General features: G+C 38.4%; 1 protein-coding gene across 6 annotated transcripts in view; it reads right to left on the reverse strand.

Annotated features, from left to right (window-relative positions):
• DAB1 (DAB adaptor protein 1) overlaps nucleotides 1–26,977 on the reverse strand; it is a 2,980,230-nt gene that overhangs the window by 20,940 nt on the left and 2,932,313 nt on the right. For 5 of the 6 annotated variants that reach the window (XM_044085521.1, XM_044085520.1, XM_044085519.1 and 2 more), the window contains 2 exons: nucleotides 24,250–24,380; nucleotides 3,192–3,291 (listed from right to left, as the gene is read on the reverse strand). In XM_044085521.1, the coding sequence (XP_043941456.1) occupies nucleotides 3,208–3,291; nucleotides 24,250–24,380 (215 nt within the window). In that variant the 3' untranslated portion in view covers nucleotides 3,192–3,207. The remainder of the gene's footprint in view (nucleotides 1–3,191; nucleotides 3,292–24,249; nucleotides 24,381–26,977) is intronic. The other variant, XM_044085518.1, reaches the window with a different exon arrangement.

Raw genomic sequence — 26,977 nt, forward strand, 5'->3', positions numbered from 1 at the left:
TTTCTGTAACTTTTTATCTACAGAAATTTATATATATATATATTGATGATTCTGCATGTCCTGAACAATAACAGTCGTATATGTATACACACACATACATTCATCTTTGAATGTAATAATTTTTTGAGTAATGCAGTAGCTAGTACTGAAGCCTTGGAAATAAATACTGAAAACACTTATTTTTGTTTGCCAAGTAGTTTCTTCCTGTTGGAAATAAATAATGAAAACACTTATTTTTGTTTGCCAAGTAGTTATTTCCTGTTTTTTGCTGGATGATTGTTACTTCTTATCAAACATAGTTTACTTTCTTATTTTACTTTCTTTCTGATTGTACTTGTATTTAAAATAAATGCTGGTCCAAAACATACTGATTGGAGAGTCATGTGAGGATGCCTGCATCTTGTCAGTGTTGTGCCTACTGTGGGTATGACATCATTCCTTCCAAGCATGAGTAACTTTAAAGAAACAAAAGGAAATACTGTATTCTCTCAAGTGGGCTTTAATGGCAAAAGTAAGAGGCTATAGGAAACCTGTAAATAATGTGAGAGAGAAAATTGTCCTTCTTTTCCGCCATTCTTATCAAACATATAATCGATCATTGTCTGGTGGTCCAGTCTCTTATACTTAACATCTGAAGCAATTCTACAGGGCAAGGCATATATGTAGTCACTATGATTTAATCACAGAGCTCCTAGTAACAGTTTCATGGCCTTTGTCTTGAATTCCGTACTGGAGGTGAATGCTACTGTGAGCTCTAAGTCAACAATTCCAGCGGTATATTCTGAGATGTGATTCAACGATAGAGTTTAAGAACTTTGTATACATCTTCCATCAGAAGTGGGTATTGCATTCATTACGCTGAATAATTCCAGTTCCAGTTAATGTGTTTAAGGACCATGTGGGAGCTGCTGCTTAATCTTTTCAGCAGAAAGTGCTAATTATTATATACCAAAATGATAAACTCCTGCCTGCTATACGAAATATCTTTCAGCTGATGATGAGTTTTCATTCATTTTGTATGCCAGCACTAAACCCTGCATTTAGGCATTTCACTAGATATGATACTCAAAATCACTTTAATACCTTTCTGGATTGTTGCTGGAACTAGTATGTCATGATATGAACTGTACAGTTCATATTTTTTGTCTGGATTAAATTGAAAAGTCAGCTGCTCCAAAAACAGTACATTAAAGCTTTTTAACACGAGTCTTCAAAATGCTCATGAATCTGCAAATAAATGGTTAAGAATGCTCTAGTTTTTAGTTTATGAAATATCTACTCATGTTTACTCACTTCTTTAATGTCCAGGTTTTTATTATATAATGGTCAATACCATTTTGAACAATTAAGCATGTCTGGGGCTCCAACAATCCAGTTCACAAAATAAATAAATAAATGTAAGGAAGTATGTATGTATGTATGTATGTATGCATGTATGTAACAGCCGACTCATTCTTCAGTGTTAACTTACCCTGTTTCAGTATTAAAACAACCCAGGATTTTGTGCTTCATATCTGTCAGCGTGTATTTTAGGAAAGTATAACACACCTGAATAAATGTTAGCCTTTTAGATAATTACGACATTATATGACATATTCAATTGGCTTTTTTTCTGTTTTATTAAACAGTACAGTCACATTCAGCAGGCCTACAAGAAAGTTGCATAATTACGATTGCATTTCAGTTGTGAACCATAGAGTATTCTCATGGTCTGTAAGATATGCATTTATCTTGATGTAATGCATGTTTCTAAACTCATCCTGACTCTTCTCCATTACCTGAGGGGGTGCAAACATTCTCGTTCTTGTGAGAAGACACATTAATAAAGAAGAATCAGTGAAGCACTTGTTTACATTTTACTCTGGTTTCATCCGTCACTTGCCAATGAGGAGCATTCTAACTAGTGCAAGAGACTATGCTTAGTTGTTAGGTGAAAGTTGAAGATGCTTCTTCTTCTTGATAACCAAATAGAGGGATGTAAATCTTCAGGGATCAATAATAAATTAGAACGAATCTTGTAATTTATAAACGTGCAATAATATTTATCATACGAAGTTAATAAGGTAATAAAAAAATTACTTTATGGAGCATATATATATATATATTTAGTTACCATGCAAATGTGAATTACTGGTGTTTATTGAACTCTATACTTACAGTTTCTCATTCAAAGGCACTTGCTGTGTTCAGTATTAATAATAATATGAGTTTATATTTGGAATAAATGAACAATGATGGCAAATTGCATTGCTCTAGCGGAAGAATCAAACTAACATTATTCCTTTCTGTGTGCTTAATTAACTGATACTATAACTAGGCAGGCTTGGGAACTAGGTAGTAGAAAGGTGCTTGAATTATCCAAGGAAAGATAAAGTGCTTAGAAGTTAAGGCAAAGTGTAGGTTATTCATGCACACTTGTTAAGATGTACACAAGAAGATCACCCTAAATCTGAAAGTACAATCAAAAGATTAAAAGCATCAGAGAAGTAAACATAGTGATTTAATGCATACATATTCATATCAAAAGCCACAGAATACAACAGCGAAACTAAAGAAAAAATTGTAACTCAGTTCTTTGAAAGGAAAGGAAGGTTAAATAAAAGAGAGATTTATATTTTAGATATTGCCTGAGATAAATAAATAAATGTTCAAGGTGTTTCAATGGTTAATATAATATAACTGATCCACATTGCTCTTTATCTTCATCTGGATTAAGATCATAACTATTTTGAGACAATATAATACTGTCAGTGTGTAGCAGTCGGAACATCAGGAAAGTATGAATCTTTGCTATGATAATATTTCATTTTTTTTAAAATATCAGTGAACAAAAACATTTTATCTGCAGAAAAGTAACATTTTTTTGGCTGCTAGAGGATGATATCTTGGTACAAAGAAGTCACTAAATGACTGCAATTTACACAGTTAAATGGATACACTATATTTTTAAATGAGCAGCTTGAACATGCATATTACATCATGGCACAATGGAGTACATTGACAAGAAAACAAAAGCCCACAGGAGAAGCACATCTAGAACATGCAATGAAAGCTAGGCCCTCATGAAAGATGAAAAAGCTTAATGATAAAAGAAAAGCAATAAGCAACCAAAAAGGCCATAGACCATGAAAGATAATGGGTGAAGAACAACTGAACACTGAAAGAAAGAGGAAAAAAGGACAGATACCTACCCAACCTGCGCTCTATCTAGCTATCAGTCTGTGGACTTAGTGTATCACCTTGTGGTTCACCAAATGTATCACTGCTGTCTGGGGCCTGAGATTCACCAGGCTAAAACACAAGAGAATAACTTTTTGCTAAATCAATAATGTCACCATAAAATCAAATTTTTTAAGGCATGGAGAATAAATGTACTGGATTTCAGGTGAAATTAAGTGATGCTTTACTGACACATTCACATGAATATATTGCATATCATACCTAACCACATAATGTTTTGAATCATTTAACATTTGATAATCAAATTATATTTGTTATTTTATAGGTCTCTGAGTACCAAAAGCTTTTACTCAAATAACATAAGACCTATGTAAGATTTCAGTGCTATGCAAGTAATGCATACTTTCTAGTAAATATGGAAACTATTACTGACAGTTCAAAGGCCCATATTCTCAAACACATCATGTATAGATTGAACGTGACATTTAACTATATGTTCAAAGTACATTGCATGCAACATTTGTCAGCACAATGCATTCATTTATTATTTCTTAATCAAGAGTTATATGTATGCAGATAGCAGTCGTTTTTATTTAAAAAATGAGAATGACTATGTTGACTGAGTGCATATCAAAGCCACAATATTTTTGTGAACAAAAATTGGATTCAATATCATTGGACTGATGTTATTTGTTGAATATTTTGAAAACTATGAAAAATTTACTTTATGATCTGAAAGAGTACTTAATCCTGTATAAGAACTCTCACAAATGTTCAAAATGGTATTATATATGGTTCTACTGGAAGTGCTCACATGCTAGTAGATCATGAATTACTTGCTCTATATGGCAACCTCCCTAACTGCCACTAGCCTGACCCCACTTAATAACCTAGTTCTCCAACTACTCAGCTGTCTTAAACCCCACCAGAGCTCTAACTATGACCTTAAATCTTCCAACAGTCCCTATAACTGCTGTTCCACTCCTTAACCCTAAAGTCACTGATTGCTTCCTAAACCTAACCCCCATAACCCTCCCTAACCCTAATCCCCTATATCTGCAACTCCACTGCCCATACCCTATACCTATATTCCCTGATCACTCCCACTGAGTAACACTAAACTCCCTTCCAAATCACTAAACCTAAAACTTCTCCCCCACTCCCTAACTCTAAAACTCCCCAGTTGCTCCCTTACCCTAAACTCCCGTCCCACTCCCTAACCCCAAATACTCCCACCAGATCTATATCCCCCTCCTCCCAATCACTACCTTATACCCTAACCTATACTCCACTCCCATCCATAGCTGACACATTTACCTTGCTCAAACTGGGCTATAGATTCTGACAAGGTATAGCATCTCTACTCTCTGCACATAGCTGTTGCATCTCGCCTGAACACGTAGTCAAGTTCAGGCATAAGCAGCGACCCAAGCAGGCTACAAGACACCTAAATCTTTGGTTGTCAGGCAGTGGTCTTTGAGCTCTTGGGAACTGACTGCTTGCAGTATACCACCTAAATATGACCATACAATAAATGCAATCGTAAAACAAATCTTAAATGTATAATATTTTATTATCATAATTTCTTTTAAGTTTTGACTAGTTTTTGCTTATGAGTTCAACTTATAAATACTTCTTTCAGCTTTTCCCGGTTAGGGGTCTCCACAGCAGAACTCCGGTCCGCTAATGACTGGCAGTAGATTTTTATGGTGCCGAGGTGCCAGCTTGACGCCCAACCTTCAATGAAGGCATGCCCATTCACGCATGTCTTTTGAACCCCAGTCACTCGACCACAGGGAGGACATGCAGACTCCACACAGAAGGCGCTCTAGCCGAGAATCGAATGGGAGAACCTCTTGCTGTGAGGCGACAACGCTAACGCTGCACCACCGCAGCTTTCATTTTTCATAATAAAATTGCTAACACATCATTCAAATGTGTTTAGCAGCAACTATTTTAAGTAAAAAATGCAGTTTGATGAGACTGTGTGTGTGTGTGTGTGTGTGTGCGTGTGTGTGTGTGTGTGTGTGTGTGTGTGTGTATGCGTGTGTGTGTGTGTGTGTGTGTGTGTGTGTGTGTGTGTGTGTGTGTGTGTGTGTGTGTGTGTGTGTGTGTGTGTGTGTGTGTGTGTGTGTGTGTGTTAATGTTTTTGCTAAGCAAGGAATGTTAAAAAAAATAGACAATAAATGACAAGGCCAGTTGTTATCTGTGAAATCCATCTATGCTTGAGAAGTAGCAAAAATCATCCAAAAGTATGGATAGGACCTTGAGGGCCAAAAAAAAAAAAGAGAAGAAAATGTCATTCTCAACAATGGAGTTAAATACATGAATTCATTCAGTCATTCTTTAATCATTCTCCATTTACCTGCTTATTCCTTTGCAGGATCACTAAGGAGTATCATGGCAGTCAAGGGACACAAGGCACAGAAGTTTATCCTGATTTGGCCACAACCTTTCACAGGATATGATGGGCACATAAGCATGAGCACACACACACACACACACACACACACACACACACACACACACACACACACACACACACACACACAGCGTGCACAGTTATGGGTAATACAAAGTACTTATATTATGCCATTTATATGCAGATGGAACACACGGAGAACATTCAGACTCCACACAGAAGGCACCCTACCAAGAACTGAACGGGGGAACCTAGCACTATGAGGCATCAATGTGAATCACTACATCTGTGCAGTTCATCTAGGTGGAATCATGTTTCAAATATTAGTAAATGGTCTAAAAAGTTACCCAGCAACACAAATAAAACCTTTTGGAATGATTATTACAAGATAATACACACAGTGTGATTTTTTGCATGTACTGCTAACTTGACTGATCATACAGTAAAAGATATAGATGGCAATGTGTATGGATTTTTAAAATGATCTGGGAAACACTGTGATTCGTATTTCTGCCTCACAGTGCCTGGCTCTCAAAGGTGTGTATGTGTGTGTGTGTGTGTGTGTGTGTGTGTGTGTGTGTGTGTGTGTGTGTGTGTGTGTGTGTGTGTGTGTGTGTGTGTGTGTGTTTTGGGGGTGGATTCTCTGGGTATATTAGTTTCCTCTTACATCTGAAAGATCTACCATAGGTGAATTGGAGATTTTTCAAATTGCCTACAGTTGTGAACATTTTATGTTGGTGAGTTGCATTTGCCTCTGCAGTGTGTGGGATTGGTTGATGTCTCATTCAGGATTAGTTTCTCTCCCTTTCATCCACTGAGCAATTAGAAAGGAATCACATTCATTGTAGCCCTTAAGCAGGCAATCAGAAAATGAATAAATGAATGAATAAATGAATTAATAATTATAAAATGATCAATAAAACTTATTTATGGTCAAAGATTCCATCAAAATGTATACAGAGAATTTATATGCATTATAATCAAGTCAGAAGTGCAGATTAATGGTCAGATGTTGCTATTAGTCTATCAATCATTATATACTAACATATACATAATTATAAAGAGAATAAGAACAACTAAACATTATATGTAAGAGTACCAAAGATCAAGTTAATCATAATGTGTGATGACTATTACAATAAAATGGCACACTGCCTGTGGAAATTCATAGACAGAGTGAAGTTTGCAGAATAAACAAATGGCATAAAAGGTAAATGTAGCAAAATCAAATAGTAATGAATAGAGCATTGTGTGAAGGTAATCCCTGGGATTTACATCTTCTGAAACATATATACTAAGTAAAATGTATTTATATTTGACATTTGTTTACTGGGAAAGTCCGACTTGGAATGAAGCCAATTTTCAGGGGAGGCATGGGGAGAAACACTCCAGTTGCATATCTTTGTGACGAGGGAAGAAACCCACACAAACACAGGGAGGACATACAGACTCCACAAATAAGGTACCCCAGCCAAGAATCAAACTGAAGAAACTCTTGCTGTGAGGTGACAATGCTACCGCTGCACCACAATACTTTGCAATAATGTGCAGTGGCAAAACTTCAACTATTTTATTTTATTCTGGTGACACAGGGAACACTATTTTAGTGCTTTATAGGTTCATAAGTTTACAGGTTTATGAACCTATAAAGCACTAAAATATTGTTACCTGTGTCACCAGAATAAAATACAACAGTTGTGGACTGCACGCTTGAAAAAGGACTAACAGAAATACTGATAAATAAACAAAACACATTCCAGAATTACAAGAAGATTTTCAAGGATCATTTTTTAGTCCACATTCCACTAGCCATTGATGTCCACCCATAACCCTATCAAGTCCATTCATACTTCCCATTGACTTACTTATCAAGGGAGGAGGCTAACCAAATCCTGTTATAACCCTGTAGTTTGGCTCTCCTTCTGTCCTTCTCTAGAGAAAGAATGGCTTTGTTGTCTGCTTTCCCTAAGACTACCAGACAATCCCTTTCCCTCACTGCACTTGGTAGTAAGGTCTGAATCTATATTTATAAAACTAAATAACATATGATCTGAGCTTCAAAATGCTGTTGATACTTATCTGGTCATTGAGCCCCAGAGCTTATAAGACTGTTTTTTGAAAAAGGGTCTGAATCTTGCTGTAACCCTGCAGGAAGATCCTCCCACTCAAGGGAGTGAATTACTTTCCTCTCCCATTGAAGATAAATGAGATCCTTGGGGAAGGCATTATATGCATGGCTCAGGGCAGGGACTTTTGTGATTGCAGGAGATGGGAATCCCTAACTGGGTGTAGCAGGCATAATGTTACAGACATTGCCACCTGTGGCACTATCTCTCTCTCTTTCTTTCTGGCTTCACCAGCCATCACCAGAATGGTACCCTGACAACATCTATTGAGACTTGACCCACTCTTTGCTAGGCCACACTCCAATTGCTAGTGGAATCCACAACCACTCCCCAGTGGCATGGACTAGCTAACATAAACCACTCATTATCATCTGGTACCGAACTGTTCTTTGACTTCAGGTCAACTGGGTCATGGCTAGGGTTATAAAACTCTGTCTGCACCATGGAGATTGGGGACTGCAACAAGATATATTTGTGCTTATGTTAAGATATTGTGCATTATGGCTTTTAAGAAATGTGCATAATTAATTAGATACAAATCAGTGAGCTAATATGAGCTGGTTTAAACAGAAGGAACCTAGAAGACATTTTGAAATTGGCTGTGCGGAAAGAAAAGAAAGTGCTACTGTAAGAATAAAAACAGAAAGTAATGGTAAACAGAAGATGGGGGATCTTAAGTGTGAATCCCCATGTATGAACAAATAGAGGATGCATAAGTAAAGAACGGGGAGATAAAATGGAGGTGAATGGTGAAATTAGAATTTATGACTTGATCTGTTTAGATAATGTAGTAAGAAACAAACTAACAAGAGACATCTTTGTGCTAATCTAGAAGAAGCAGGAAAGAAACGTATATATAATACAGTTAGACACAGAAACTGTTTTGCAAATGATTTCTATGAAAGAATGTGAAGAATAATTTCTATTCACTCCTTTGGATGAATCTTAAGATCTACTAAAGACTTAATATAAATGAAAAAGATTACTGCAAAGGGTAAACAATTGAAAGCAATAAGCGAAAAGGCTGCAGTAAAGAATAAAGTAACTGCAACAGTCACATGTAACAAAAAAATTGCAAAGAGTAAATCTGAATGTATATCATGAAATTAAAACAGCATTGAGTCTTAGTAGATAAAAGGATTCAAAAAGAATTAAAACTCTGCTAAAGGGCTGGAATTTGGAATTACTGAAACTGTTGAATACAATAGAAGGAGACTGTGTGTTTATTCATAAAGACAAAACCCCAGTACGGCAAAACATATGCAAATTAAACAAAAAAAAAAATGAAATAGTGTCAAATGGTGCCCCAAAACTTTTAGGAATTAGGCTAGTGTTTTATTGCATTGTATCAGAAATTATTTGATAGTAGTGTTATCTAAGGTAAGGGACAGTGAATGGGCTAGAACAAGGTGCTGTTGGTGAAGAAATGTAAATAACTGGATATTCATATATGTGGAGATATTAATGTTACTGAGAATTTATATAACTACTGTATGATAGTCCTTGAAAAAATGGAACAGATATTTGCATTTTGATTGGGAGTCAAGAGTTCTAAAAAGTTACCATGGCAGAGGCACATGCTGAAATGGACAAAGAAGGGATATCTAAAATGCACCATGGCAGAGGCTCAAACTCAAATAGATATAAAAGGGATGTCTAAAATGCATCATGGCAGAAGCACATACTCAAATAGATACAGAAGGGATGTCTAAAATGCAGGGATGTCTAAAATGCACCACGGCAGAAGCACATACTCAAATAGATACAGAAGGGATGTCTAAAATGCACCATGGCAGAAGCACATACTCAAATAGATACAGAAAGGATGTGTAAAAATGCACCTCACAATTTTTAGGCATAAAAGACTGTTGAAAATTAATTATGATTTCTAGAGTGGTATCTGTACATGTTCTCTTGCAGCAAGCAGCGAAGTAGTAGTTCAGAGGCTTTCAATTGCATAATGCTATCAACATGTTATTTTTGGTTATTGGAAGAATGATTAAGAACACAAAGATAATCTGCTATGACTCCTGTGTAGGTTTAGAAGAAGATGTGAGTTAATCAGACATGAAATGTTACAGTTTGGGCAGGTGACTTGATAGAAATGAACTGTGCAATAAAAGGTAGATGATATGCTACAGTCAAACAGGTCACAAGACATGTCATAACTGATTTATTTGGGGTGGTACAACTACTACAATACAGAACCTCTCAAAAGTAGCACACGTTATAGTTATTGCTGAGGAATGTGCATGTGTGAAAATGAACAGACGATGGAGAACAAACCTTCATGGAATCAAAAGAACCTGTCATATCATACAAAGTATTTATGGACTTGTGATCCACCTTTATATATTAGGATGGCATATGATGCTTTATTCTTACACACCGATCTCTGTTCTACTACACAAAGTAGTACGGATAGATTCACAGGAGTGGCTTCAAAGTTACTAATACTGGAATGTAACTAAGTTTGCCTGATCTAGAACTAAGTCTGTCTGATCTAGAACTAAGTCTGCCTGATCTAGAACTAAGTCTGCCTGATCTAGAACTAAGTCTGCCTGATCTAGTGGAAGATCAAGTGGATGGAGAAGGTCCCATGATACCTATTAAAACACTAATGGGGGGAGGGAGATTTGTCAATGTCATATTTGTCAAAGTCTTGGCCTGTATGAGTGACACCTTGGCTCTCTGTGGAAAATACGCCATGTACAGTAGGACCAATCTGATCAATAAAAGTAAAAGATATAAGTAAACAAATGAACAAACAAACAAAATTAGACAGAGAAAGAGCCTTTAGCATGTTCTGAACCAGAGGAGATGCAGTATAAAATACAGTAATTACAGGAGATACTGCTTTAGTGATTGTTCTTGGCCCATAAAACAGGGCACCAGTGATGACTAGAAACCTGTACCAGTGGTAGTCCTTGTTGCTGGGAGGGGGGACAGTCTATATTACACTGAGTATAAAAAAAACAAGGCAACATAGTTATTTGTATAACCTATCATAAACATCATACAAAAATCCTAAAGAACTTAGTAACCATCAAAGTGCAGTTACGTAAAGCAAATACAGTCATGGAAAGGGAAACCAGGAATGGAGACTGGTGATGTATATGTGAGACTGGACTGTAAAATAATAGAAATGGAGTAATAACCTTAGTTTTGCTATTAGAGAAAGCACCTATATGTGTGCCAAAATATATTAATATATGACTCCATAACACCAATTCTGGCCAAGCTGTACTCCAATCTGCTGGATATTATAATTACAGGGCATTCGGGAACAAAAAAGTTAGGAAGATTGCCCAAAGTTCAATGTGGTCTATTTATACTGAAATGGAAACTGAAGACTTAGTGAAAAACTGCATTGAATGACCAAAATATATGTGACCAGTGCCCATCTATCCCTCTCAATCACAAGCTCTTAGAAGGAAATATATTTATTTTGATATTAAAGGTCTCTGCTTTTGAAAGTGTTTTGCATGCATGCATAAAATGATAAGATATCATTTGCACTCAGCTAAAGATATTAGTACTAGATAAAGTTTTGGAAGAAGGAGCTTCATGTAACAAACTGTGAAAAGTAACTAAACTTAGTCCAGATAAGAAAAAAACTGCATATATGAAGCTGAGTGATATTAAATACCTCACATATTTATCAAACCACTCAGCCGTAAAGGATCAGATGGCAAAATTTTAAACAGATAACTCCTTATGATAAGCTCCTTATGGTAAGCTCCTGCAACACAGGGCAGATAAGTTTTCAGCATATCATTATGCATATATACAACCACCAATACTGTGCCAGCAATGCGCTACATTTTTTTGTTCTGTAACATACTTATCGAACGGATCCTGTTCCTGAGCCTTGTTTGTCCCGGTCTCCTTCAATAAACACATCACAATGAATGACATTTGACAACCTTTATTAAACTTCCATAAACATTACTTTATTAGCCAATATTTATTAATTACAATTTAAACATTGTATAGATGATTGAATTCCAGCATCAATATCCATGTAATATCAATCAGGACAGTGTGACCTTGCTCATCCTGACCCAGTGAGCAGTGTCCATACTTACTCTCACTCACTTATGAAGCAGCGTCCCACCACTCACTTCATTTACCAACATCAACATCCATGTAATGTTAATCAGGACAGCGTGACCTTGCTCAACCTGACCCAGTAAGCAGCATTTATATCTCCACTCGCTTACTTATGAAGCAGTGTCCCACCACTCATTTCATTTACCACTTATTGAATTAACATCCAACCAAATAAGGTTTGCTTATTTACCAAGCCACCTCCAAATACTCACTTTGATGTCCCAACTCATTGAAATGAACATCCAAAACCAGAGGGGGAACAGAAGAGGGCACACATGTCCTTCTATTCCGCCCAGCAGCCTGACCAGGCTGTTCCCCATATCTACTACCAACCTAACACCTCATTAAAAAGCATTAAAAAACATAGTTCAGTGTACAGCATCCCCTCTAACTAAACTAAATCCATGTCACCACCTCCCAAAGCTCTAACTCATAAACAGCCAAAGTAACCAACTGCCTAACTGGCTAAAATTAAACCCTCATCCCTCTATAATGCTAAAGTGGCCAATCATAACCTCATAACCTAGCAAAACCTCTGTAAATTGACGAAATTGACTTACCTAGCCCCCAATAGTAACTTCACAATGTTTCCCAGGTCATTACCTTATGAATGCACCACCAAAACACTAAACCCACAACAGGCACAACCACTCCAGAACAGTATACCATCAAAGCTCTAAGCCCAATGACAGCTAAAACAAAATATGTCTAATTGCATTCCTTTCTCCTCCCAATGAATATACTAATGACCAGAATGAGATTTCATTTCTGATGGATCAATCATCAATAATCCTGACATCAAACCCACTATTATACGTCAGGAAAGCATTTAGCAACCAAGACCACCCTGTTAATGACATCACTACATCGATGAACAATAACCAGACAAAATGTAGGTCAATGGCTCATCATAACAATAGGCAATGTCTGCTGAGCTCAGGGTTGCCAGATTTCCAACTGGCCAGGTAGGGACAAAAAAAGCCTTTCACGGCAAGTGAAGACTAAAAAAAAAAAAGAAGGTCTTCCACGCTAGGTCTTTAATGCAGAACATCAGAGTTCCGCATTAAACAGAAGTAGCTCTGTGTTTGCGATTTTTTGATTGGCCCCTATACCAGTATATGGGCCAATCAAAATCACGAGCTACTTCTGTTTAATGCGAAATATTGCAATTCTGCATTAAACAAAAGTAGCTCTGTTTTGCGATTTTTTGATTGGCCCATATACTGGTATACGGGCCAATCAATAATCGCTAAACACGGAGCTACTTCTGTTTAATGCGGAACTGTGATGTTCCGCATTAAACACAAGAAGCTCTGTGTTTAGCAATTTTTGATTGGCCCATATGCCAGTATATGGGCCAATCAAAAAAATAAAAAACAAAGTGGAGGCTGCCGGGGATTTAAACCGGCAGTGCAGAACTTGGGATCAGGCCGCTGATCCCGGGACAGTCCCACTCAAATAGGGACATCTGGCAACCCTGGCTGAGCTTCACACTATTAAACCTACCCTTACAGCATGAGGCACCATCCAAAATTAATAAATTAACCTAACCTTGTCACCCACAAACTGAAGTTAACTGCAGCTAAACAAACAAAAAAAAACAAAAAAAAATCCTTGACCAGCTGACATGTCCCAGCTTGTTCCCAGCCTGAACCAAATAACTCAACAATAAGTCCCACCTGTCTCCTAACCCCTGAGGGCTGCAACACAATATGACCAAGCCATCAACACCCTTCCATATGCATTACGTCTAAAAGCTACCTCAGAATCCTGCCATATTTACCTAATCCTTCAAACCCAACCTAACATGCCCTGGCTAACCACATCCACAAACCATACCACTGTCATCTTGACCAAGTGGAAATGGACCCTATACCTTCCCCAACTTCCCCTGCTAATACTATGCCTGCTAAATTAAAACCAGCTTGAAGGTCCCACATCCCACCTCCAGTCATAATACCCCTTTTGACAGATAAGCCACAAACCAATCCCCTCAAAAGTATTCCCCAACCCAATCCTCCTGCCACATTGGCAAACTAATGCGAATCCTCCTGACCAATGCCATGCAGCTACCAAAACTCAGAAGCAGAATCTATTACCTTCCAAATCTATGCAGTCCCCATATGTGACCCCATTGTGCAACACCAAAGCAACTCGGACATCCATTAAAACAGTCTACATCACCTTTCCCATTCCTTTCCTTCAGATCACCACCGATGCCCTGTCAAATTCCAGACTTCCGCCATCTGCAAAAGAAAACAGATTAAGCACCTTCCCTTTACAAGACTGAATAAAAATGAGTCTCAGGCAGTATATCTTGGATCTATGCGGCAAACACCTTATCAGTACGACCCCCCCTTAATGTCTACCATAAGTTATCTGTCAGATATGAGAACCCCAAATGAAGAACCCAAAGTTTAAAAAAGGGCCTAAATAATGAACTAAAATCTGTCTCTTCTGCCACCTCAGGTTAGCAATATCCACTTACTGCAAAATAGCAACAAAATACATGCTAGTTATCCCTCTCAATTTCACCGAGGAAACTGTTTAAACAAAGCTATAAGCAAAAGCAGGACAATGACCCAATGTATGGGGCAATTTCTAAAATACTGCTCCTTATAAAGTTAGAAAGCCAACAGACAACTGGTGTTACATCAGCATAAGTCCCCACTATTGCTAACGTTCAAATGTTGAGTGTTAAAAATGCTCTGTATAAACATTCTTTGGACTGCCCAAAGGCAAGGTTTGAGTTTTTTGTTTTAGAGGTTGCTATTCAGGATGTGAGGGGGGGTGCATGGGAGACTATCCTTGAGTATAGGGAATTATTGTGGTAGATTACCCTAGATGCAAGCAGGAACCCCGGGTTAAATGAGAACATCTCAATAGCACCTCTACTAAAACACAGGTCTGCCAAGCTATAAATTACTTTGGAAATAGATACATTTACTTACACTTTTTTAATACACACATACTTTTTACATAAGTATAAACATGTACTTTTCTCAGTTATATACGTTTATATCAATACACTACTGAGATATTTTATTGATACTATATGAGTGATTGCATGAACAGCTTTTATATTTTTATCATTGTTTTTAGGGTATAATTAGTATGTTCTGACACTAGGTGGAAGCATTTGGAATTTTAAAATTTCTTTTTAAATTGTATACTGTCATTTTAATGGTTATGTTTTGATTAGGGGAACTATTTAATGGGCCTTTTGCTATGTAATTTATTATTCTGATGAAGTTCTTGTGAACGAAAATGTATTTGGAGTGTTATCAGCATTTTTGTTGTTTTGCTTATCTACTACTTTTGCCATTAAACCTTGAAGAAACTGTGAACCTGAGTGCTTCCTTCCAGCCTGTTTTCTTCTGTTGGTGGTTACTGTGGTTGGAATCCCCATTTTTCACTACTTTGGTTCCCCACTATTGCTGTTACAATCTCCTATCATCACTACGTAATCCCAGGCAGCAAAGATATGCCAGTATTTACCAGACAATCATATGAAGATGGAACCCCAAGTGTATGCCACATCCGAATTTCAAACCTAAATGGTTAACAACTAATCCTCCAGAAACCTCCCATTTATGTGAATTATGAAGTGTGCTGATACAACACCTTCCCCAGAAAACATTAACACCTGATCTCTGTTGCACCAGCACCAGTCATTGCTATAATAATCAGTGACAGAGAAACATCTGTCACTCACTTCATTAACAGAGAATTCTGAAGCAAAGTGCACTTTAATAGCTGCTTGCACAATTATTGAACCATGTAGTTTGTAATGCACTATCATTTATAATCCTGAAAATGAGCCCTCCCATAGTAACGTGCATTCAGCTTGCATGTGGTTTACCCTTGTTGGACTTATTTAAAGTCATATCACACTAGAAAAACAGGTATCTTACCTTGCAAGCAAGCTAGATAACTCAAGTTATAGAAACAACTGAAACTATACAATACCTCCCAGAGTTTTTCCTTTTTTTCTTTTTTTTTTAAATGTAACCAAAGCCTGAGTTGGCTTCCGGACATTCTGAGAAAATCTCAACCAACACGAGACATGCCCCTACTGGCTACCCATAGCATGAGCATGGGTGGGCACAGCCAATAATTCACATACAGTTGGGAGCTACCGAGTCCCCTAACAGGAAGTTGCACACAACTATACTCCTCAGCTTCTTACAGCAGGAAGGCTGGATGGAGCCATAATTAAAATGAGTCTATATCACATTGACAAATGTTGACAATGTCGAACGGCTAAAATATCGAAAGTGTTGTTCATCTAAACTGTTCTTGTGGGGGGCACAACCCCCCACACCCCCCACTAATTATATATACCAACTCCGAGATCGCACTACAGTGAGGAAAGGGCAAATTTCCTGATCCTCACTGTACTGCAATCTCACAAAACACTTTTCAATGAACGGCACTTTCGACATTTTAGCCATTCGACAATGTAATAGGAACCCATTAAAATAAACTGCCCAAAACTGCAGCCACTTTAGAAATTACTGCCATAAACTTAGAACATTGTTAAAATTACAGGTTTAGCTCTAACCTAAATTCTCTGTAGAGCATGCGGTCTTGAACTCCAATAGCTGCCATTCACTTCTAACTGTAGTCTTCAATGAACAGCGACTAGTTCAACCAAACTACTTAATCATCTTTTCACCATTGCAGATGACTAAAATGTGAAGTGGAATCCTGAACACTGAATGAAATCTATACTGTTGAGAAATATGCAAACACCCACCAGCCCACCCCATACGAACCAAGCTAATAGTTAACCAAAATAGGTAAATCTAGCAGTTCCCATTACCTCTTGCCTGCCTATATCCCCCAAGCCATTATTACTATCTATATAACTCCATTTCTTCCAGTTAAAGAAGGAAAAAAATGGAGACACGTTTTAAATATTTCTCTTATAAACTTACAGAGTTAGTAGAATAAAAGATTTAGTGTAAGCATGGATTTTCAGAAGGGTATGAAATTCTAATTCAAAGGTCAGTAATTAAAAGAGCAACGCCCCATCACTCACAAAATTAGAACTATTTCTCAGATATCATGACTGCTCTTGAAGTCTCCACAAAGTGCACATCACTGCCCCATAACAGAAAAGGGGACATTCCTCCCCCTAATCATTTATTATTTTCAGCATTGTCCTCCAGGACTTTCAAAGCACCAATCTCCTTGTTTCACTGTGGAACCACAAACTATACAGAACACATATTGCCACAGACTGGCCACCAAGCTCACATGACAAAAAATACCAGCCATGCATGAACAACTGTACAATACAATTTACTGTGCCATCATGTCCCAAAAAATAAATGCATACTCACATCACTTTAGAAAGACACCGGCAATGAGATAGTCCTTGATCCCAACGTCTCCCACTTTGGAAGAAGCTGTACTGCCAAGATTTATTTATTTTCAGCTTTGTCCTCCAGGACTTTCAAAGCACTGAAGCTGTACTGCCAAGAAGCACCACACATGTGCGGTGACAACTGGAGCTCCGCACCTAGCTCAAAGCCCGCGAAAAGCTGCCTGCACACGCAGACAAGGGAAACAGAGCAAAACTGACACAGCACCATGAGAAAACCACAACATCCCCATAAATATTGGGAGATTCAGAGGTGTGCATGTCCTGAGGTCTGAACATGCCAGTGCGAACCAAGCTGCACAAATCAAAACCATTCCGCGCACATACCTAACAACAAGCCATAATACCAAGCAACCCCACTATAAAGTCCTAAAGCAGTTCAAGACAAAAGAATGCGAAATAACCAGGAACAGGCCAACTCAATGGCAAGCACCCCACTGCCACCACCATCCCAGCTGCTCTCTTCCCACATCCAAACCATGATAATAAAGAAAAAGTTAACCTAACCTTGCCACAATGGTAACAATCCAAAAAACCAACCCCACCTGATAAGTGCCCCCTGACTCATTGAGCCTCATGGGCAGACTACACCGTGAAGCCATTAAATGTAAAATCCCTCCAAACCATCCACACACACAAACAATGAAAACACCCACAACTGAATGTAACAGTTGTCCATTTCTTGGCATCCCAGCCCTCCTGCAGTACACCCTAACAAAACTGCACCAATAAGCATAACTGCAAACCAACCTGCCAAGCCACTTTTCAGCTAAATCCAGGCACCAATCAAATATGAGAACCAATCACCTACCTGGTTAATGAACGTGAAACAAATGCATCTAGGGTAATGAATACTGCAACAAACAAACACTCCCATCTGAGCACCGGATCAACCTGCCAAGCATCATGCACCCAGGACCAAACAGACAGTTATTTATATATATATATATATATATTGGTTAGACAGAGGGACCGAGCTAGGAAAGATGTGCAGCAGGTAAAGGTGATAAAGGATAATGAGGGAAACATACTCACAAGCGAGGAGAGTGTGTTGAGGAGATGGAAAGAGTACTTTGAGAGGTTGACGAATGAAGAGAATGAGAGGGAGGGAAGGTTGGATGATGTGGGGATAGTGAATCATGATGTGCAATGGATTACAAGGAGGAAGTAAGGATAGCTATGAAGAGGATGAAGAATGGAAAGGCTGTTGGTCCATATGACATACCTGTGGAAGCATGGAGGTGTTTATGTGAAATGGCAGTGGAGTTTTTAACCAGATTGTTTCATGAAATCTTGGAAAGTGAGAGGATACCTGAGGAATGGAAAAAAAGTGTTTTGGTACCGACTTTTAAGTATAAGGGTGATGTGCAGAGCTGTAGTAACTACATAGGGATTCAATTGATCAGTCACAGTATGAAGCTATGGGAAAGAGTAGTGGAAGCTAGGTTAAGAAGGGACGTGATGATTAATGATCAGCAGTATGGTTTCATGCCGGGAAAGAGCACTACATATGTGTTGTTTGCTCTGAGAGTGTTGATTGGAGAAGTACAGAGAAGATCAGAAGGAGTTGCACTGTGTTTTTGTAGACTTAGAGAAAGCATATGACAGGGTGCCTAAAGAGGAGTTGTGGTATTGTAGGAGGAAGTCGGGAGTGTCAGAGAAGTGTGTAAGAGTGGTACAGGATATGTACGAGGGTAGTGTGACAGCGATGAGGTCTGAGATGGGAGTGATGGATGCATTTAAGGTCGAAGTGGGATTACATCAAGGATCAGCTCTGAGCCCTTTCTTATTTGCAATGGTGATGGACAGTTGACAGACGAGATCAGACAGCAGTCCCCATGGACTATGATATTTGCAGATGACATAACGATCTGTAGTGAGAGTAGGGAACAGGTGGAGGAGACCCTGGAGAGACGGAGATATGCGCTAGAGAAAAGAGGAATGAAGGTTAGCAGAACTAAGACAGAATATATGTGTGTGAATGAGGGGGTGGAGAGAACAATGGTGAGGATGCAAGGAGTAGAGGTGGCGAAGGTGGATGAGTTTAAATACTTGGGATCAATAGTTCAGAGTAATGGTGAGTGTGGAAGAGAGGTAAAGAAGAGAGCATAGGCAGGATGGAGTGGGTGGAGAAGAGTGTCAGGAGTGATTTGTGACAGACAAGTACCAGTAAGAGTGAAAGGGAAGGTCTACAAGAGGGTAGTGAGACCAGCTATGTTATATGGGTTGGAGACAGTGGCATTGATAAAAAGGCAGTAGTTAGAGCTGGATGTGGCAGAGTTAAAGATGTTAAGATTTGCACTGGGTGTGACATGGGTGGACAGGATCAGGAATAAGTATATTAGAGGGTCAGCCCAGGTTGGAAGGTATGGAGACAAAGCCATAGAGGCAAGATTACGTTGGTTCGGACATGTGCTGAGGAGGGATGCTGAGTTTATTGGGGAAAAAGATGCTAAGGATGAAGCTACCACGTAACAGGAAAAGAGGAAGACCTAAGGTAAGGTTTATGGATGTGGTGAGAGAGGACATGCAGGTGGTTGATGTGACAGAGCAAGATGCAGAGGAGAGGAAGAAATGGAAACAGATGATCCGTTTTGGCGACCCCTAACAGGAACAACAGAAAGAAGATGATGATTATACATATAAATATATATATATATATATATATATATATATATATATATATATATATATATACACACACACACACACACACACACACACACACACACACACACACACACACACACACACACACACACACACACACACACACATCAGTCTCCCCTTCTTAGCCGCTCAAATTTTTTCGTTTTGGTTTTTTTAAGTATAATCATCCATGCTCCAAGGCATATCTCGCCTTCCCCCAATGGCTACCCTACTACCCTACTCACCGCACATGCGGGGAAGCAGCCATTATTCACGGGTACCTCAAAACAAACAGAATTACCACTGAGCTGGCCACCACAAAACCAATACCAGGAGTCAGTATTTCACCACCACAAGCCTTCTCTGCCCACCGGCAGAGTAAAGCCCTTAACCACCATCATGGCAGGCATACTATCTGTTATAAATAAATCTGTGGAAACATTCAAGCATATCAGACCTGCCCTGCTTCACAAGCACAAATGTCTGTGTAAAACAGGACCCACGGCAAGTACCTGCTTTGCTTTTTAGAATATAGAGACAGGGGAAGAGCATGCTGCAACTGAATGGAAGTAGCAAGGTCATGCCAAAATGTGATTTCTTACCCAGTTACACTTGCATAAGCTCCCTTAAAACTCTTCCTACCCTTATCTCATTTCCTTTCAATCATCCCTCCTTCCCATTTCACCCTTTACTCTCCCTACCTTCTTAACTCCTATTAATATATTTATCTAACCCCACTCTGAAGATGTCTCTGAACAAATTGATTTGTAACCAAACCTCATTTACTCTTTCCATCAAGTAGTAAGAGTCAGTTTCCCATGGACTGTGCAAAAATCCTCTAACCAATTTGATTGCACTGAGGGGACCTATCAGTCTATTAATTACAAGGAGAGGTGAGAGCCAGGTAATAGGAATTGGAAGAGATACTGACCCACTAGTGTTCCTTCTCCTCTCCAAACTAAGCCATCCCTGGTGGAAGACTTGCAGATTCACTATGGCTGCTTGATCTGTTACAGGGATACATGCCCAAATATCTACATGCATACCTGTTGTTGAATAAAGGTCTGCTTAAAACCTTAAATGGGCTGTTTTTTCTCTGGAAAGAGGACATTATTTATTTTGCTAACTTTTACTAAGTTAGCTGTGGCCAGGATCTGACATTCTGAACAGTAATCCTTATTCTTAATCTGTTACTTTGCCCTACAGACTGTTGCGGCTGCAGCTTTGGTTACCATATCAGTTCTTCATGGATTTCATTGTCTTTTTTCACAGGTCCACCACTCTGACTCAGTGGCATTTGCACCTCTTGAAACAGTGTGAGTCTGCCTAGACTCTTCAACAAGGAATCAGCTATCCATGTATATGCATTGCAGATGGTGATACTTGTTACTTCCCTGAATCCAAGCCAGGTGAGATGGTGTTACCCATTCATGCCCATTTTCCTTCATCTGGTTCCTCCAGCACCCATGGCATTAGTTGAACACAGGTCACCGGAGTACTAGTTGTGGCTTTGTCCCTGTATCCCATAGGGCCAGGCCCTAGCAATACAGTCCCTGAACATACATTTGCTTTCTTGGTGAAAATACATGGACAGAGACAGCAGTACAAAATATAACATCATCTTGTAATAAGATACATGTTTTAAATTTTACCACTTGCCAGAAAGTACAGAATAAACTACTACAAAGACAAATGTGACATGGGCAAAATCATTTCAAGGCTGGAACATAAAGATTCAAAGATATGTAAGCAAGATATTGAACTTTAAAAAGGCATGTAAGGCTGGTATAAATGCTCTGCATGTGGCTGGTGCACAGACTGTGCAGGTATGAAATGCTCAGCATGGGGCTGGTGCACAGCTTGTGCAGGTATGAAATGCTCAGCATAGGGCTGCTGCACAGCCTGTGCAGGTCTGAAATGCTCAGCATGTGGCTGGTGCACAGTTTGTGCACTTATGAAATGCTCAGCATAGGGGCTGGTGCACAGCCTATGCAGATATGAAATGCTCAGCATAGGGGCTGGTGCACAGCCTATGCAGATATGAAATGCTCAGCATGTGGCTGGTGCACAGCCTGTGCAGGTATGAAATGCTCTGCATGTGGCTGGTGCACAGCCTGTGCAGGAATGAAATGCTCAGCACAGGGCTGCTGCAAATCTTGTGCAGGTATGAAATGCTCAGCCTAGGGCTGGTGCACAGCCTGTGCAGGTATGAATTGCTCAGCATAGGGCTGGTGCACAGTCTGTGCAGGTATGAAATGCTCAGCATGTGGCTGGTGCTCAGCTTGTGCAGGTATGAAATGCTCAGCATAGGGCTGGTGCACAGCCTATGCAGGAATGAAATGCTCAGCATGTGGCTGCTGCACAGCCTGTGCAGGTATGAAATGCTCAGCATGTGGCTGGTGCACAGCCTGTGCAGGTATGAATTGCTCAGCCCAGGGCTGGTGCACAGCCTGTGCAGGTATGAATTGCTCAGCATAGGGCTGGAGCACAGCCTGTGCAGGTATGAAATGCTCAGCATGTGGCTGGTGCACAGACTATGCAGGAATGAAATGCTCAACATAGGGCTGGTGTACAGCCTTTTACTAGACGGATGTGTGTTGAGACATTGAAAATGCAGGATTTCACTATGGAAGAGATAAGGTATGGCCAATTTTTATAAGAATGCAGAAGGGTGACCATTTTTAGTAGGAAATAGCTGACTAGTTTCACTCCACAACAGGGAAATACAATAGCTATTAGGTAGCTTCATGGCATGAAAGGATAGTCCCCATACTATGATGTAGACAGCTCTCACCTAATTAGCTGTCTGAGCACCAGAGGTGAAGTTTGCATGTGTGATGGTTGTACAGTGGATCTCACCCATTTGGGGGACAACTGGGCATATCTGGAATAACTGACATAAGGCTGGCAAGGGGGTGGATGTACAAATGAATAAAAAGAAAGCAACAAACATTTGACCTGACTTTGACAGGTGTCTGATTCCTGGCCATAACATCAAGAAATTAGGATGCTTAGGGAGGACATATCTGTCAAAAGATAGCAGCACATCTACCTGTCACAATTACTGTTAAGATGCACTTGTCAAAGAAAATATTATCATGAGCACCAGATGATGTCCTCTAATGAGAATATCGAGAATACCAAGAACTCAAGGATAATGGCTCAGAAACAATAAAGTGAATGCAAGCTAATGGTGGGCGTTTTTGAGAAAGAAATCTGTAATATTAAGCAAATGCCTTCTGCTCATGATTGTGTTCCTTTTCCCAGGTTAGGATATAAAACAGGCCAAGTGAAGTTTATGATCTAGTAATACAAGAACAGACATGTCCATGACTAATGCCTTGGCACACAATATAGCAACTTTTTCTTCTTCTTTCGGCTTTGCCCAGTTAGGGATCGCCACAGCAGATCACCTGTCCACTTGTGATTGGCAGTGGAGTTTTACGGTGTCGAGTTGCTAGCCCAACCTTCCACAGAAGGCACACACGCATGCACTCACACCTAGGGCCAATTTAGAGTGTCCGATCCACCTACAGCATGTCTTTGGGATGTGGGAGGAAACCGGAGCACCCAGAGGAAACCCATGCGACCACGTGGAAGACATGCAGACTCCACACAGAAGGCACCCCAGCCGAGAATCAAACTGGAGAATGTCTTGCTGTAAGGTGACAATGCTAACCCATCTGCACACAATATAGCAACTACTGTAAATAAAAGAAGTACATAGAATTACAGCTCTGGTTTACACATAATTATTATGTTTTAAAAGAACAATGAGAAATGGAGCCAATACACAACAGATAACATAAGAGAAGAAACTGCTTCTGTGCTTCTTCCAAGAAAACACTGTTAATTGGAAATATAATTGTATACAAACGTAACAACATTATTAATAAGTGAATGCATCAATTATGGAATTTGTCAGACTAAAAGTGGATTACTTCCACTTCTTTTACCATCTGCATGCACAAACCTGCTGTTAATTGGCCTAATTTAAGCCATGCTGTTGTTCTTATCCACCTTCAACTACTTCTGACAATGACCTGCTCTGCACTTATATATCCAAAATAAATAAATAAATGCACTCATAACTAATAACAGTATAAAAATCACACAGCACATAATCATGTTTTCTTGTTAATTTAGTGTATGTGTGATATATATATATATATATATATATATATATATATATATATATATATATATATATGTATGTATGTGTGTATCTGCCAAACACAGATTTCTGTGTGCAGGTACATTACGTGTTATTTCGCTTTTTGAGAATAGGATCTTGTTTTATATATATTTTTTTGTACTGAAATGACAGCATGACTGTGACATGTTTAAATATCAGGAGATGCACTACTTACAATGTCTTGTTCCTCGCTTTTACTTGGGCTTCCAAACCCTTCTCCAAATGGATCGTCAGGAGCAGGGTCACTGCTGGTATGTGACGTGGATGATTTTGATGGGGAACTCTGTCTTGGAGCGGGGGTTGGAGCTATGGAATGACACAGGCATCAGAAGTTAAGATTTTTCTCCATGTAACATAAGAAATCAACAGTTGTTTTATCTGTTGGGACAATGGCTTTTGGCAGTCACATATCTAAAGGAACATAATTATCTTTAGATGATCTCCCAATTGTTTTGCAAAGGAAAAGATACAGAAAAGGTGCTACTGATGTCATCATAGATGTGCAATTATGTCTGTGTTGAAAATTTTACATCAAGATAATTGCCTATAATCTACTTAAACTGTACTGCACAATACCAGTCATCATCATTACACACACACACACACACACACATATAAATATATATGAGGGTCTAGGGCTGTCACTGAATGCACATTTCACTGAAACTCAAATTAGTGTGTACTTTTCACTGAAAGCTCAATTCACTGAAAACTTAATTCACTGAAACACATTTCACTGAAAGTTATATATGGCGTTTTCCCCACTGTAGTGCAACCCTGAAGTAAGTATATATAGTAAGGGGGGTGTGGGGGATTTAGCCCCCCACATATTTTAAATATTTTGAACTATATACATGGATACTTGCAATTCCAATATATTACTCTTTTCTGAACATAATATATACTTAAAATATGTGGAGGGCGGTGACCCCCACACTCCCTTACTATATATACTAACTCCAGGGTTGCACTACAGTGGGGAAAAGGCTATATATAACTTTAAGTGAAATGTGTTTCAGTGATTTGAGTTTTCAGTGAACTGAGCTTTCTGTGAAAAGTGCACACTAATTTGAGTTTCAGTGAAATGTGCTAGACCCATATATATATATATATATATATATATATATATATATATATATATATATATATATATATATATATATATATATATATATATATATAGATATATGTGTGTGTGTGTGTTTATCTAATTATTGTTAATATGCATAAACCCAGATATACTGAAACAATATATTAAAATGTTATAAAACCATTGGACTGGATTGTGGCTGAAAAGTATCCATGAACAGTTAACAAACTGGTTAACCATAAATAAAAATTAATAAATAAATATATTTTCTCTCATCATAATTAACATTTTATCAAATATATTCTGCTACTAAAACAAAAGCTTCAAAGGTATAATAAGCACTAAGTGTTTTAAAGGTGCCACAAAAATGTTTCAAAAAGTAAATTGCTTTATAAGTTTATTAAAAACATAATGTTATTATAGGCTACATTTTCCATAGATGTACACCACTGCAAACATGAATTTTGTATAACTCTAGCCTACAATACTCTTCTGATATGTCAGTGGTAATTACACACTGGAATGCCCAGTGCAGTGGTGAATTATGCAGAAGTTGAGAATATCTGCTGATTAACTATCCCATTAGAAATACAGAACTTAAGCTGATAGATGCAAAAGTAAACAAGAAAGGACGTATGCATTATTGCTGATTTTGTATATGATTACATTTTCTTTTTAACTGATAGACAAGCATTTTTTCAGTTCTGTAATGTAAACAGTTAAGTCATAAAAAGCATTACACATCATGTCAGCAGAACAATAATTTGCAACTCCATGTATTTTATATAACATAGGAAGTGATAAAAGCATATCTGTTTTTACATTAAAGATGGTAGTAGACCCTTGCACTCAGACTCTAATAGGGTCAAGCTGTAAAGTGTCTGTTCAAACACTACAGTTTGGGATTAAATGTTATGCTTTTAGATGAATATGAAACAAAATCATATCTTATTTGAAACGTTTTGATACACAGAGACAGAGATAGGCATACACACAGACACAGGCACAGAAACACGCAATGCCTATGCCCCTACACACACACACACACACACACACACACACACACACACACACACACACACACACACACACACACACGTGCACACACACACACACACACATCCACATTCACATTACTTATATTTTTAGCCATTCATTCACTCACTGATATCTATTCACTCTAATTCATCCCTGACAAGATACTGGATCTAACTATGGTACTCAGTTGAGCTAAGAAAAAGAAACTAATCCTGGAGTTATATAAGTATGCACCCCCAAAATGCAGAGGAAAAAATGCTATTCTGGTAGAAACTGAAAATATAAAAATATCTTTAGCTTGACTATATCATACTGCAAAAGGGATGGAACTCAATGGAGACATACATTCTGTTGGAAATGCAATGAAATGGCCAAAGTAAACATAAAACATCAACCATCAACAACCCATATCACTAAGCAAATATTCAAACAAGAGGTGATCTCATCCATTCACTAGAAAAGGGAAGAAACAGAAAGCTAATCAAGCATTCAAGAATTCAATGTGTGTGTGTATATATATATATATATATATATATATATATATATATATATATGGATCTACTTTGTTTGTTCGAAAATAAGTTACATTGAACAAAGTAGATGCGCATGTCAACGAAAGTGCACTTTTGCTGAAGCCTAGTTGCCAGATCGGTTGACTAAAAAAATGAAAAAACAGAGAAAACATGTTATGCAATATTATAGTATACATGTTATATAAAATACACACCCCTACTTAAATATATCAACTCTGAGATTGCACTACAGCAAAGTAAAG

The sequence above is a fragment of the Protopterus annectens genome, chromosome 10.part0, assembly GCF_019279795.1.
Source record: "Protopterus annectens isolate FY-2018-M chromosome 10.part0, PAN1.0, whole genome shotgun sequence".
Classification (NCBI taxonomy): Eukaryota; Metazoa; Chordata; order Ceratodontiformes; family Protopteridae; genus Protopterus; species Protopterus annectens.